At 37.7% G+C, this 12,790-nt stretch overlaps 1 protein-coding gene and 1 pseudogene across 1 annotated transcript; one reads left to right on the top strand and one right to left on the bottom strand.

Annotated features, from left to right (window-relative positions):
• The window catches only part of LOC149537983 (uncharacterized), a 73,193-nt pseudogene extending 68,798 nt beyond the window's left edge, over positions 1–4,395 (bottom strand).
• On the top strand, positions 4,235–12,184 carry LOC149537982 (putative splicing factor 3A subunit 1). Its single transcript, XM_089799382.1, has 2 exons — positions 4,235–6,615; positions 11,689–12,184. Exons 1-2 carry the CDS (start codon positions 4,417–4,419, stop codon positions 11,956–11,958), a joined length of 2,469 nt encoding a protein of 822 aa, XP_089655508.1. The 5' UTR covers positions 4,235–4,416; the 3' UTR covers positions 11,959–12,184.
• Positions 12,185–12,790: the final 606 nt, after the last annotated feature.

The following is a 12,790-nucleotide window of genomic DNA, read 5'->3' as shown; positions in this document are numbered from 1 at the left end:
ATACATCTGTTACTAACACTGCAAGTTTTCGAAACTCTGAAATGTATGTTTCCAATGAGCCCCACTGTTTAAGCTGAGCTAACTCCTTGAAATGGAGTTCTCGATCCTTCCTATCAAAATGTTCAATCAGCCTCTCTGTAAACTCCACATATGAGGTAATGTGTGCATGTCCCATCGTGACCATACCATGATGCCACCACTCGTGTGCTAACCCATCTAGATGAATTGCTGCGTACTTAATAGCTTCTTCCTCGGGCATAGGGTTCAATTGAAAGTATGTGTCAAGCTTTTGAACCCAAGCTCTTGCTGTAGACTTTCCTAAGCCATCATAATATGGTAACTCAAGTCTCCCTACTTTCTTCCGTAGCTCATAGCTCTGGTTCCTATCATGTCCACGTGGCATATGTTTCATCCACACATCCATATACTCCCTAAAGGTAATTGCAGCAGAATCTGGCCCTCTGGCTTCCCAATCTCTCCTCAACTGGTCTTGTATATCAGTAATCTGGGGCTCTGGTATGAGCTACTCTGGAGCTCTAGGAGGAAATGTAGGAATCATGGGCCTTGAACTCACTGTCCTAGCTCGCTGGGGTGCATGACCGAAATTGTTCCCAACTTGTTCATCTCCATTATGTGTCCCATCCTGATCATTTCCATTCTGATTGTTACCATTTTGATTATTTCCTCCACCCATGTTAGCATTCAACCCCATTTGACGAGCCATCATCTGCATCATAAGATCCAATCTTTGATTCTGTTCCTGTGCCTTTTGTTCTGCTACTCGCTGACCCTTTACCAAGGTCTCTAATAACTGTAAGAATCTTTCCTCTCCAGGCTCTGGACCGGCATTCCCGCCTCTACCTAATCTTGTATTCCTGTCATCTCGGTCACCCATATTGCTGTCTTGATCAAAGAATACCTCCGCTGTGTCTGTATGACTGGATTCTATACCCCCCTGTACGGATGAACTAGATTGTTTGCTTTGCAGGTCTGAACTCCTACTTTGTCTTGCTCTGGTATTGCGGAAATTATAAGGCCCCTGTCGCATGCTCAAACATAAATGCTCTGATTTTAGTGTTTTGACATTTCATCAAACACTTTCCCCTCTATCCGCCAGTTCCAAATTTCCTATAAGACCTCCACAGGATGGCAGGACTTATAGCTCTGATACCACTGTAATATCCTCCCCTGATTTGAACTTTGACTTGCAAAAATTTAACTTAAGGAATATTGTCAAACACTTTGTATGCAAACTCATAAAGCTGATTTCCTCAATAAATTGCTTTCCAATGAGTAGATTTACGAACAACTATGAAGTGACATTAAAATGCATAATACACATCATAACATTTTCACAAACACTTGGTACACATTCAATAGTATATGAAAAATCTGGAAACTCTTTCAATCTGCTAATAAAGGGGGATTTTTAAATGTAGATGTGCACTTACAGCTGCCTTAAAGGCTGCAACAACTATTCAGACTTGTATTCAACAATTATTATGCAAAATATCAAAATATGACAGAAGAAACCTGGAATTAGTGGCCGTAGTATTTTGTAGATGTAGTCGGCCAACCCTCCAAACTTCTAATCAACCGGAAAAACAAGTAAACTTGATACCAACACTGTTCACGCCGTACTGTAGCAAAATACTGTTCATGCCGACTGTAGCAAAAACTAACTTCAGATCTGCACCTCAAACCCTGGTAAATTTCTTTATGCAAACGCCCCAAATGAAACCCAGTGTGTTTCCTGAAGTGAAAACACCCTTGATCCTCCTGACTGTGTCTTCCAACAGCGAAGAGAATGCTAGCAAAGAGGGATTCCGTCCTCCAAGCCCGATAATCAAATATCCAGCAACATAACATTAATCTTCATCCAAGCATACAAAAAAAAACTCTTCCATTTCTTTTATAGTGTTCTCACAAGAGCTCAATCCTTCATTTTCTCAATGTGGGATAAAACATAACTCCCTTTATGTACCTTATGTCTCCAATGTGTTATAAAAATAAAGGGAACTCTTTTAATTTAAATATTTCCCACAAACCATAGTCTATGCATTAATAAAGTTAAATATTTAAATTTAACTTTATAAAATGGCTTTATCAATGCATAACAAATCTTATCAATGATAAATAAATCTTCTTGTTGATTTTAAACAATTACCGTCGACATACCAGTGTGACTGAATGTCCGGCCATGTCTAAGATGACTTACTATAAATAGTAAGTATGCCCAAAGTTGCCTCAGAACCCCTCAGAAAGACCTACAACTGAAACTGTCTAGGCCAAATGGCCTCTAAGCCCCTTTAATGTCCTAGTTAGCCTACGGGACTGTGGGGAAATAGGCTAACGACAACATCATGCTATGAATGCTAGAAAGGGGACATTACATATGCTCAGCTCATACTGTATGACTAGGCATGAAATGACTTTGTAGAGCTAAACTTATACTGTCTTTTGTCTCACTCGACATGTATAGGAGTAGTCAATGACCATAGACTTGCTCAGTAACAATAAATGGTCGACTTCAACTGAGATATGAACAACTCTAATATACATAACTCGACCTTAGTAGGATGGCTTGGTCACAGTGATGACCAACCAACTCTGCCATATGAATGACTAAGTGTTTGACACTAATAGACAACATACCGTATGGATCAATAATCTCCCCCTTTGACTTTAGTGGAAAAAACACTTTGTCATGATTTAACATTATGTCCAAAACTGAAAAATAGTACTCTCAGTTACACTATGACCCGATCTTCATAAAGACTTCAATGTATACAACATATATACATGACTTCTGACATACTTTGACTTCAAAATGAGTATTCATTACAAAATTTTCAAGGAATCATACCTTTGCATTTCCACTTTATATACATTTCCCTGTTCATTTCCCCCTTTATGACATTTATTCCTTGTTTTTATCACTCATGGCTACTGGGGTGAAGGGGTCAAACCATACTTGTCAAAAAATGGTTTGTGAATTTGTATAACCATTGCAAGTGCATTATCCCAATTCGATCTAATAGATTCCAAAACTTGAATTTTAATTTCTAGCCGAGTAGCTAGGTCAGGTACACTTTTTGCAGTAGAGAGATGTGAATTTTTTTGCTATCTCCTTTGCTAGTGACAACTCGCTCTATATCACCTCCAAATGAGGTATCCACATTGATTGAATGGAAATAAGTTTTGCTCTCATTCTCCCATTTGTGGCTTGCAATTTGGCCAATCTCCCTTGGGAAAATGTCAATCTATTATAATGAATTGAACTTGAACTTGAGTCCATGTTCAAAGAATGTCCTATAGACTTCAAATCTAATTGCAACTTCTCAATTTGATCCTGAATATCCTGAGTGAATCTTGGTACATCACATATTGTTTTATGCAAAGTTTGGATTTTTTTACTACTCCTACATTATTTACAAGGTTAGAAAGTTCAACTTACCTGATGGCGATTTCAGTTGATGCTTTCTCCAAAACTTTTTTCTCAAACTTTTTCTAAGACCATTGCAATAACTTCTCATTTGCATCAATGTCATCAGTATTTATCTTGTCTACAATATAAACTAACATAAGCATCAACAAAGATATTCTTTATCTCTTGGGGTCCGTTTGGCTATGGAAATATAAAAATGGGAATAAAAATACTTATTCTCAAATAGAAAATGGGGTTACGTATTCCTATTCTTGTTTGATTTACCCAAAATTTGATGTGGAATTCACAGACTCAAAAATTTATGTTTTCTAAAAAAAAAAAAAATAGGAATAGGAATGCGTATTCCTGTTCCACCTATTTAGGTGGAATAACGAATCCTCATTTTTGGGCCAAAATTGGAATGCGTATTCAAATTTTATTCCTATTCCAATTTCGATTTGGTGCATCCAAACATAAAATTCAAAATTTTAAGAATATACATATGCCTATTCCACTTGTATTCCGATTGCCAAACGACCCTTGAAGTACCTGCTAGTGATGCTCCCTTCATAATTTGTAGAATAAATGTCTTTTATATATATATATATATATATATATTCCCACATTAGTAAGACTTATTTTATAACCACAGTAATTAACTTGTTTTATAATCAGAGTAATTAACTTTGTCGAGAGACTTCCTCATTCATGTGTATAATAGTAAATATTAATAATTATATCATGTCGAATAATATCCGATTGAAAGTCCAAGTATAATAAACGGAAAGGGCAAAAGCCGGAACAAACATGTTATCAAAGCTGTAGGAGCCTTTCAGCTCAGGTTTGTTTCTGCTTCTGTTCGATCATGAACGAAGTACGTTAGTCGACCAGCAGCACAGGAGCAGCTTCGACAGTCGGAATTTGCGCGTTTCTCTGGAATTGTGCGACGAGAGCTTTCGGTGTTCCATTATTTTATCTAGGGCTTGAAAATGCCGGGCATTACAGAAGTTTTGCCCCTCCCTGCCCCACCAACGGATGGCATTTCTGGTCCATTGCCGCTCGCCCAGATCACCTCCGATAACAATAACAATGCCATAGAAAGTAAAGAAACAATTCAAAATCTAAGCAATTTGAGCATTTCAGGATCTGAACCTGTATCTGTTGCCACACATACAAAAACCATCGGAATAATCCACCCGCCTCCCGACATTCGCAACATTGTTGATAAGACTGCACAGTTTGTTGCCCGCAATGGTCCCGAGTTTGAGAAGAGAATTCTCGCAAACGAGAAAAACAATGCCAAATTTAATTTTTTAAACCCTAGCGATCCTTACCATGCATATTACCAGCATCGCGTTTCAGAATTCAGGTTACAGGTTCAAGCTCCGGGGCAATTACAACCCACACCAGCCAGTGGTGTAGCTGAGGGGATTATACCTGCAGCGGCTGCTATCGAGGGTGCTCAGCCGACAAAGCCAGTGGAATTACCGGCCAAACCTGTGGCCAAACCCTTATTGCCTCCCGAGGCAGAGCAGTACACGGTAAGGCTTCCTGAGGGCATCACGGGAGAAGAGCTGGACATTATAAAGCTTACTGCACAGTTTGTAGCAAGAAACGGTAAGACATTTTTACACGGATTGACGAGTCGCGAGCTAAACAATCCTCAGTTTCACTTCCTAAAGCCCACGCACAGCATGTTTACTTTTTTTACTGCTCTTACGGATTCGTATTCTAAGGTTTTGATGCCTGCCAAGGGTTTGGTGGAAAAGTTGAGGAAGGATGGCGCGGATAAGACTACGGTTTTGGAGCGATGCTTGCATCGGTTTGAGTGGGAGCGGTCGCAGGAACAGGCACGGCAGAAGGCAGAGGATGAAATTGAGCAGGAGAGGATGCAAATGGCCATGATTGATTGGCATGATTTTGTGGTGGTGGAGACAATTGAGTTTGCCGATGATGAAGACGAGGAATTGCCACAGCCTATGACTCTAGAAGAAGTTATAAGGAGGAGCAAGGCGTTGGGGGCGATGGACGATGGGGAAGAGATTGCAGAGTCTGGAAAGGAAGTGGAAATGGAAATGGATGATGAGGAGGTGCATTTAGTGGAAGAGAGCTTGAAGACGTCCAATGGCGCGGAAGAAAATGGCACCAAATTGCAAGAAGAATCCCAGACACAAGCACCTGCTCCCCCGCCTCAGGATGAAATGGACCCGCCTATGAGAATTGTTAAAAATTGGAAGAGGCCTGAGGAGAGGATCGCAGCTGAAAAGGATCCAACTAAGTTTGTTGTTTCTCCAATTACCGGAGAACTGGTTCCTATCAACGAGATGGCTGAGCACATGCGGATTTCATTGATAGATCCCAAGTATAAAGAACAAAAGGAAAGAATGATGGCCAAGCTCCGGGAGACGACTCTTGCACCAGATGATGAGATTTCAAGAAACATAGTTGGACTTGCCCGGACACGGCCGGATATTTTCGGTACTACAGAGGAGGAAGTTTCTAATGCAGTTAAGGCCGAGATAGAAAAGAAGAAAGAGGAACCGAAGCAAGTCATTTGGGATGGGCATACTGGAAGCATCGGGCGCACTGCAAACCAAGCCATGACTCAGAATGCTGGAGATGAACAGATGGATTTAAGTAATAATGATGGAAGGACCCTTCCTGGTCCCGCTCCCCCTCCTAAAACGGGTTTACCGCCTATTAGGCCCCTACCTCCCCCTCCTGGTCTAGCATTGAATATTCCTCGCCCTCCAAGCACAGTTCAGTATTCTTCCCCAGCCATATCTGCTTCTGCGATGCCACCTCCCCCAAGGCCTTCTGTTCTACCTCCTCCTCCTATTCGACCACCTCCGCCACCCGCTGGTATGCCTCCTGCTCCACCTCAGCTCATAAATAGGCCACCTCCCCCACTTCCTCCCCCAGGATTGATGCCAACATCAATGGTGACGCCACCTCCTCCGGGTTCACAATTTCCACCTATGCCGCCTCCTAGGCCATTTGGACCTCCACCACCAGTTCCCCCACCATCCATGCCCATGATGCCACCACCACCTCCACCTCAGGGAATGCCTCCCCCACCACCACCTGAAGAGGCTCCACCACCACTTCCTGAAGAGCCGGAGCCCAAGAGGCAAAAGATTGACGAAGTTTTTCTCATTCCGGAAGATCAGTTCTTGGCACAACATCCAGTATGCTTTCACTTTTCTTTTATATTTCTCATGCTTTAGGATTAACTTTTCTCTATTTATTGCATTTGATATGGTTGTAGATCAAATTGATATTACAGGTGAATTCACTTGTTTCTCTTCATGTTTGTCAACGCTCTTTTACTCCACTCTCCTTCAAATGCTTCTGTAGAAACAGTAATAACCTTTGTTAGTAATCCTTTTTTGGCTGGACGGGATAATGGGCCCAGGGATGTGGATTGCATCCAAGGCTTTGGATGAACTATCACTGATAACAAGGTCTCTATTGTGCATGTTCTCAGTGCTATTGGCAAAGTTTTGTCAGCCCTGAAATTCTATCTTTGTGTGCACCAGTTTATTCAATACCCTTTCTTTTGCTGCAGAAAGCACTGTCGTGAACAATACCACCACCTGTGGTTGTTACGAGCTCGGAATCCTAGCAACCAATTTATTATATTTTCCCCTATTGGGTTATTTTCTGTTTCTAGGAGCTCGTTTAAGTCCTGCTGTTGCCTTTAAAATGTCACGTTCCTGCAAAAAGTGGGGTGGGGAATGATTTCACCAGTGAAAGCAGTGGGTTCCCTGCTTATGTTTTGAAAAACAGATTTACTCCATTCGCTCTAAAAAAACCAGAATTGTATTTGTAGAGACAACTAATCATACAGTATATCATAGAGTATCCTGCTTTTTAACATTAGTGAAGAAGCTAGTGTAAATATCAATCAATATGATTTTTATTATATATGCTATTACTTATCCTTTAAGCAAAGCTTTCCAGGCAAGTTTAGCATTGTGACTATCAAAAAGGAAATGTGTCATGTTTTTGGCATTACTAAGTGCTAGATCGTTGGGCACTTTCATTCCAGACTTTTTCAAGTTCTTTTCTAAACCTACCTTTTTCTTCATCGTCTTCCATCTAAAGCACTTTCTAGGCTCTAAATTGTAAACCTTTTTGAGAAATAAAAATTGAGGGACTTGATTTGGCATTGCCAAGATAGAGTTAAGTTGTTAAAACTGTCATTTTCCTCTTGATTGGCTTTGAAGAGCTTATGCCACCTGCCCCACCTTTAATCATTAGCTTGATTTTCTTTTTAAAATGAGGGCCTCGATATTAAATGAATTTCCAGTACTGAAATTTGACTGTCAGTTTAGATTCCCAAAATTTATTCAATCCAGATTACCAATCTACTCTTCTAAACACTGCAGTATGGAGGGTTTTTGTGCCAATTCCAGGAAATGAGATCCCTTCGCATCTGTCAAGCCCAACCATAGTCTTTCTGATTTGTCAAGCCCAACCGATAGTCTTCCACATTTGTCAAGCCCAACCAACAGTCTTCTTTCAAATCCAATGATGGTCTGGCCTTGACAGATTCCATATCTCAAAAGACAGTGATTTTTAAAATACCTAAAATGTTGTATCCTTACTTCGATTAGATTCCCGAAGTCTGTGATTCTTTTTGAAAAATTTGTGAAAGTATTGCTGGAATAGAATGAATTTTGCATCGATCTTCGTGAACATTGACTAAGCCAAATATGTGAAGGGAAATTGAAATTACATTAAACCAGCAAACAGTAGAAATATGCATCATCAGATTTACAAGATTAAGTGATTGCAGGAAAAAAATCCACCAGCACAAAGAGAACCGAGTATGTATTAATCCTCACAAACAAGAGTGCAATATTCTACACAGTTCTCTTTTTATTTCAACTAATGAACCTGGAACTTCCCATACAAATCACTATCTTAAGGTTGTAATGTCTATTCTTGGAATATTCTTGATGGCCTAAAACAACAATTCCAGCTTAAGTGGAGAATTGCAATACATTTACAAGTATAAGGTTATGATAAAATTACCAACTGTAATGCCTTATAAGATAATCCTGGTTTAGGTCCTGAAACAATTTTAATTACAAGAACTTGACATTAAATAATTAAAAACCAATGATGCTAAAATATTAAATCTAATAGCGTTTAAATCTAATTAAACAATGTTCTGTTCAAAACAGTATCTCCTAATGACATTAATATTTAGTCCAAGGCATATTCCTATAGTCAAACATATTAGGAATGTATCGGGAACGTGTAATGTTCCTTTTCTGAAATAGGATTTATTAATTATTAATAATAATACAATTAATAAAAATAAATAAATAGATAAATGGTGATAAAATATAATATAATATAACAAGGTAATTAAGTTCAATGAAAGGATATAATGAAGAGTTGCAACTTCTTTAACATATGATATAAAAGGAAGGAGAGTTTGTTTGGAAGGAGATATGGAAGAAGGAAGATGGAAGCACAGGAATTAAAGAAGGATTAATTGAAGAAGAAAGGAATGGGAAGAAATTAAGGAAATGACTCTTTCAAAGGGGAGTAAGGATGAAGGGTTCTAGCTCTTCCATAGGCTTGTAATATTTGGATACCAACACAGAGTCAACTCCGAGCTGCCTTTGTAAGGCATACTGTCTTTATTCATTCTCCTGCCCAAAATGAGCTACCAGGTGCATTAACTCACCCTGAATTGGTGTGGGTCCATGAAGATATGCATGGGTTGATTCATCTGGTATGATAGTGTTTCAAACTGTCGTCAAGTTGGCTATAGTGTTGATATCCAAATATACTCTTTTTGCCCCATTCAAATTCTTGTAGCATTGGTTAAAGCTATATGAATTGGCGTCATTAATGATTCAAGCAAAAGAAATTGTTCCCTATTGATCAAGACACAAGATCATACTTGTTCTCCTTAATGATCCCATGTGAATTGGAAATCATGTGAACATCTATAGCTGCAAAATTGAATGCCTGTAATGAAACTGTGGCTTACTGTGTTTTCCTGCAGCAGTCTATTAGCATCTGCTTCAAGCTAACTAGATTCCTGTATCAGCTATTGTCATCCCACGTAGCCTTGCTACAGGCAACCTATGTCTCGCTGCCTCCAAGGTTTGAACTTTGAACAACAATGCCTGATTGGAAAACCACAAGATCTGAACTTATGCATCAAGTTATTTGGGTCTGTCTTGCAAATAATCTATCAATGACAGAGGATGTCTGAAATCAATTTAAGTTTTGGCCTAGACATGCCAAAAGTATGACAGAGGATGTCTGAAATCAGTTTAAGTTTTGGCCTAGACATGCCAAAAGTTTGGTGAACGTTTAGTGGAAATGCAGCAGAACTCTATAAAGACCTGTCAGAATCCCCACTGTAAAATGTGTGAGACCTCATAATGTGCAAATATCTCAACACTGCACATATCCATCTAATGCATTCAGATTAAGATGACATGGCTACTTATTTTGTGGTATGATTTTAACAACATAAATAATGCAATACTTCTGATTTTTATATTCATTTTTTCTATTCCAATTTGTATGTTCATGTTTTTGACTTCCAAATTGAATGCTATTTCGGTCTACAGTAGGGCACTAATATTAACTTAGGGCCTTAGGCACATGGTCTTCTATATGTTCTCGTTTGGTATTTTAAATGGAACCAGTACAGATTGTTAAGATTTGAACCCAGGAATCAAAGAAGATAAACAGCAAAATGAAAGAGATAAAACTAAACCTATAAACACCAGAAATATCCTGGGAAAACCTTTTGAGAATGAAGGGGAAAACCCAGCCACACAACGAAAATATATCTTTATTGATAATGAAATGTTCAAGTGTACAATATCCTTTGCTTGATGTGAATATATAACAATAGGAGAGACTCTTCACATTATAACTGAAGGTCTCTTATGATTCCCATAATTCCTATGATTAATAATAACTTTTCAAATATTCATGCTTCAATGCATGTGAATGACGCATGTCATTACATTTAATATTACAATCAACATTAGTGTCCTTTCAGCTGAACGTAACAATAACGGTAATAATGTTCATATTTCCAGAGATAAAGATCTCTATCGCAGCTACCATCTTCAACATAGATGTGCTAACAAAGTTCAACTTACTTAGAGAATATGATTTACTTGATTTGATTTGCACCATAGTGATAAAATATTAGAAACATTGTACTTAGTGCCATTTGAGCTTTAAGCCTTTAACTATACTGTGTTTAGTGTGAAACAATTAATAGGGGCATGTGTTATATTCTAGGGCTTACTATATCAATAGTTAATATGTAACTAAATCACCAAACTTACAACCTGTAGCAACAGTTGAGGGATATCTAGGATAATATAGTGGAAAATAGTCATCAACATTACACCCATTACAACCACAGAAATCAACTAGGAGTAAACAATCTACCTAAGTTGAAGATATATACACGCCTTCTAAGCCACAGATACTTGTGCACTCAAGTACCGATGGTTCAATATCATAATGGTCTTTGTCCAACAAATATCACGGTTGCAGGACATGTAGTAGTGTTGCAGGGAAAACATGAAAAAATGAATTTTTAAATAAAAAGTTAATATTTGGCAAACATTTTTGTTTCATGAAATACACATCGCAAAACACCCCATTTCAAAAGACACAGCATTTGGTATTAATTCTTGTAGAATCTTGTTGATCTTGTAATTTAAATTTAATTTAATGCGTAAAATTTAGCCAATGTGCCACGGAAAATTTCCCAGTTGACAAATATAGTTTCTGAAAAGTTCATAAATGGTTAGCCAATTGACTGATTATCTTCAAAAATCTTTATCTATTTGTAGGAAGACATTTGGTAAATCAATTTAATTATTTGTTCATAACATTCTTATATTAAATATCAAAATAGTGAAAATGAGGATTGATTATGTTGAGGATTTGTGAAATTCTTCATGATTTCCCAGTTGACAAATATAGTTTCTGAAAAGTTCATAAATGGTTAGCCAATTGACTGATTATCTTCAAAAATCTATATCTATTTGTAGGAAGACATTTGGTAAATCAATTTAATTATTTGTTCATAACATTCTCATATTAAATATCAGAATAGTGGAAATGAAGATTGATTATGTTGAGGATTTGTGAAATTCTTCATGAATTCCTTTTTTCCTTTAGCAGGTCTGTATGTCCCTTTTCTCTTGGTATTTCTTCATGTATTTTTTCTTATATGCATATTTTAACTGGTGCAGGGATCTGTGCGCATTTCTATCTCTGTCCCTAATATTGAAGAAGGAAATCTGAATGGTCAGATGCTGGAGGTCACAATACAGTCTCTCTCAGAATCTATTGCAAATCTCAAGGATAAGATTGCAGCAGATATTTCCTTGCCTGCGAACAAACAAAAACTCAGTGGTAGGGCTGGTTTTCTGAAAGACAACTTATCACTTGCATATTATAATATTGGGCCTGGAGAAATATTGACATTGGCCCTGAGGGATCGTGGTGGTAGAAAAAAATAGGCATGCAATCCAGCTTCAAGATATTGGGATTTAGAGTAATGCTGATGATGACCCCTTTCTCTATTGAGGATAAAATTGTATTGGTAGTTACATTCTCTGTGACCACAAAGTGCAAACTAACATAAAAAATATTAGTAACAATAATTTCTTGAATATCTATAACAAGTTGGCTGTAATTATATTCATACTCATCTTTATAAGAATTTAGAGGTTTTTCTAATTTTAACTGAATATTATGCAAAACAAAAACATGTATGGTTAAGTTCTTTTGTTTGGTTTTGCCAATTGTTTTTGCCTTCAATTAAAGTAATTATTATAAGTGTGCCAGATATTTTGTTATCTTATTTTTAAGTTACTGTGGTTCTTTCATGCTAAACCCGAGAAATTACATATGCCGGCTTAGCCTTGAATTAGACTTATTCATTTTAACTTCGCCAGATATATTGATGTTCTCCATTGTTTGCTATGGCTTTTTTATGCTAAACCTGTGGAATTTGCTTATATGATACAATCCAAATGGAACAAAGAATGGCCTATTGGGGCTAACAGTATTAATGGGATGCAATATTGGATATTGACATCAACATTTTAGATATTTGGTTGGCAATAATGACAGCTCCAGCTAAAACACTTGTCCAAGATTAGAATTGATAGAGCCTTGGCAGGAGGGCAAATATATTGATTATTATCTTTTAATTACATCTACAAGACTTTGTGGCTGTCAATTCTCATTTGATATTTTGGTTTATGGATATTTTTCATGTCCATAGCAGCTACTACTTCAGCAAATTTTCTTTGTAGTATGTGCATCTGTAGGTAAACCTGAAATGTT

This window comes from Cupressus sempervirens, chromosome 9, assembly GCF_028749045.1.
Source record: "Cupressus sempervirens isolate cs-2001-9-10 chromosome 9, ASM2874904v1, whole genome shotgun sequence".
Taxonomy (NCBI): Eukaryota; Viridiplantae; Streptophyta; class Pinopsida; order Cupressales; family Cupressaceae; genus Cupressus; species Cupressus sempervirens.
The sequence above is the reverse complement of the archived record's forward strand: the minus strand, read 5'-3'. Positions and strand labels throughout refer to the sequence as shown.

Bases quoted from the DNA above. Each gene is read 5' to 3' on its own strand.
- LOC149537982 (XM_089799382.1), top strand. From the start codon at position 4,417: ATGCCGGGCATTACAGAAGTTTTGCCCCTCCCTGCCCCACCAACGGAT. The intron at 6,616-11,688 runs GTATGCTTTCAC...TAACTGGTGCAG, and splicing joins AGTTCTTGGCACAACATCCA to GGATCTGTGCGCATTTCTAT.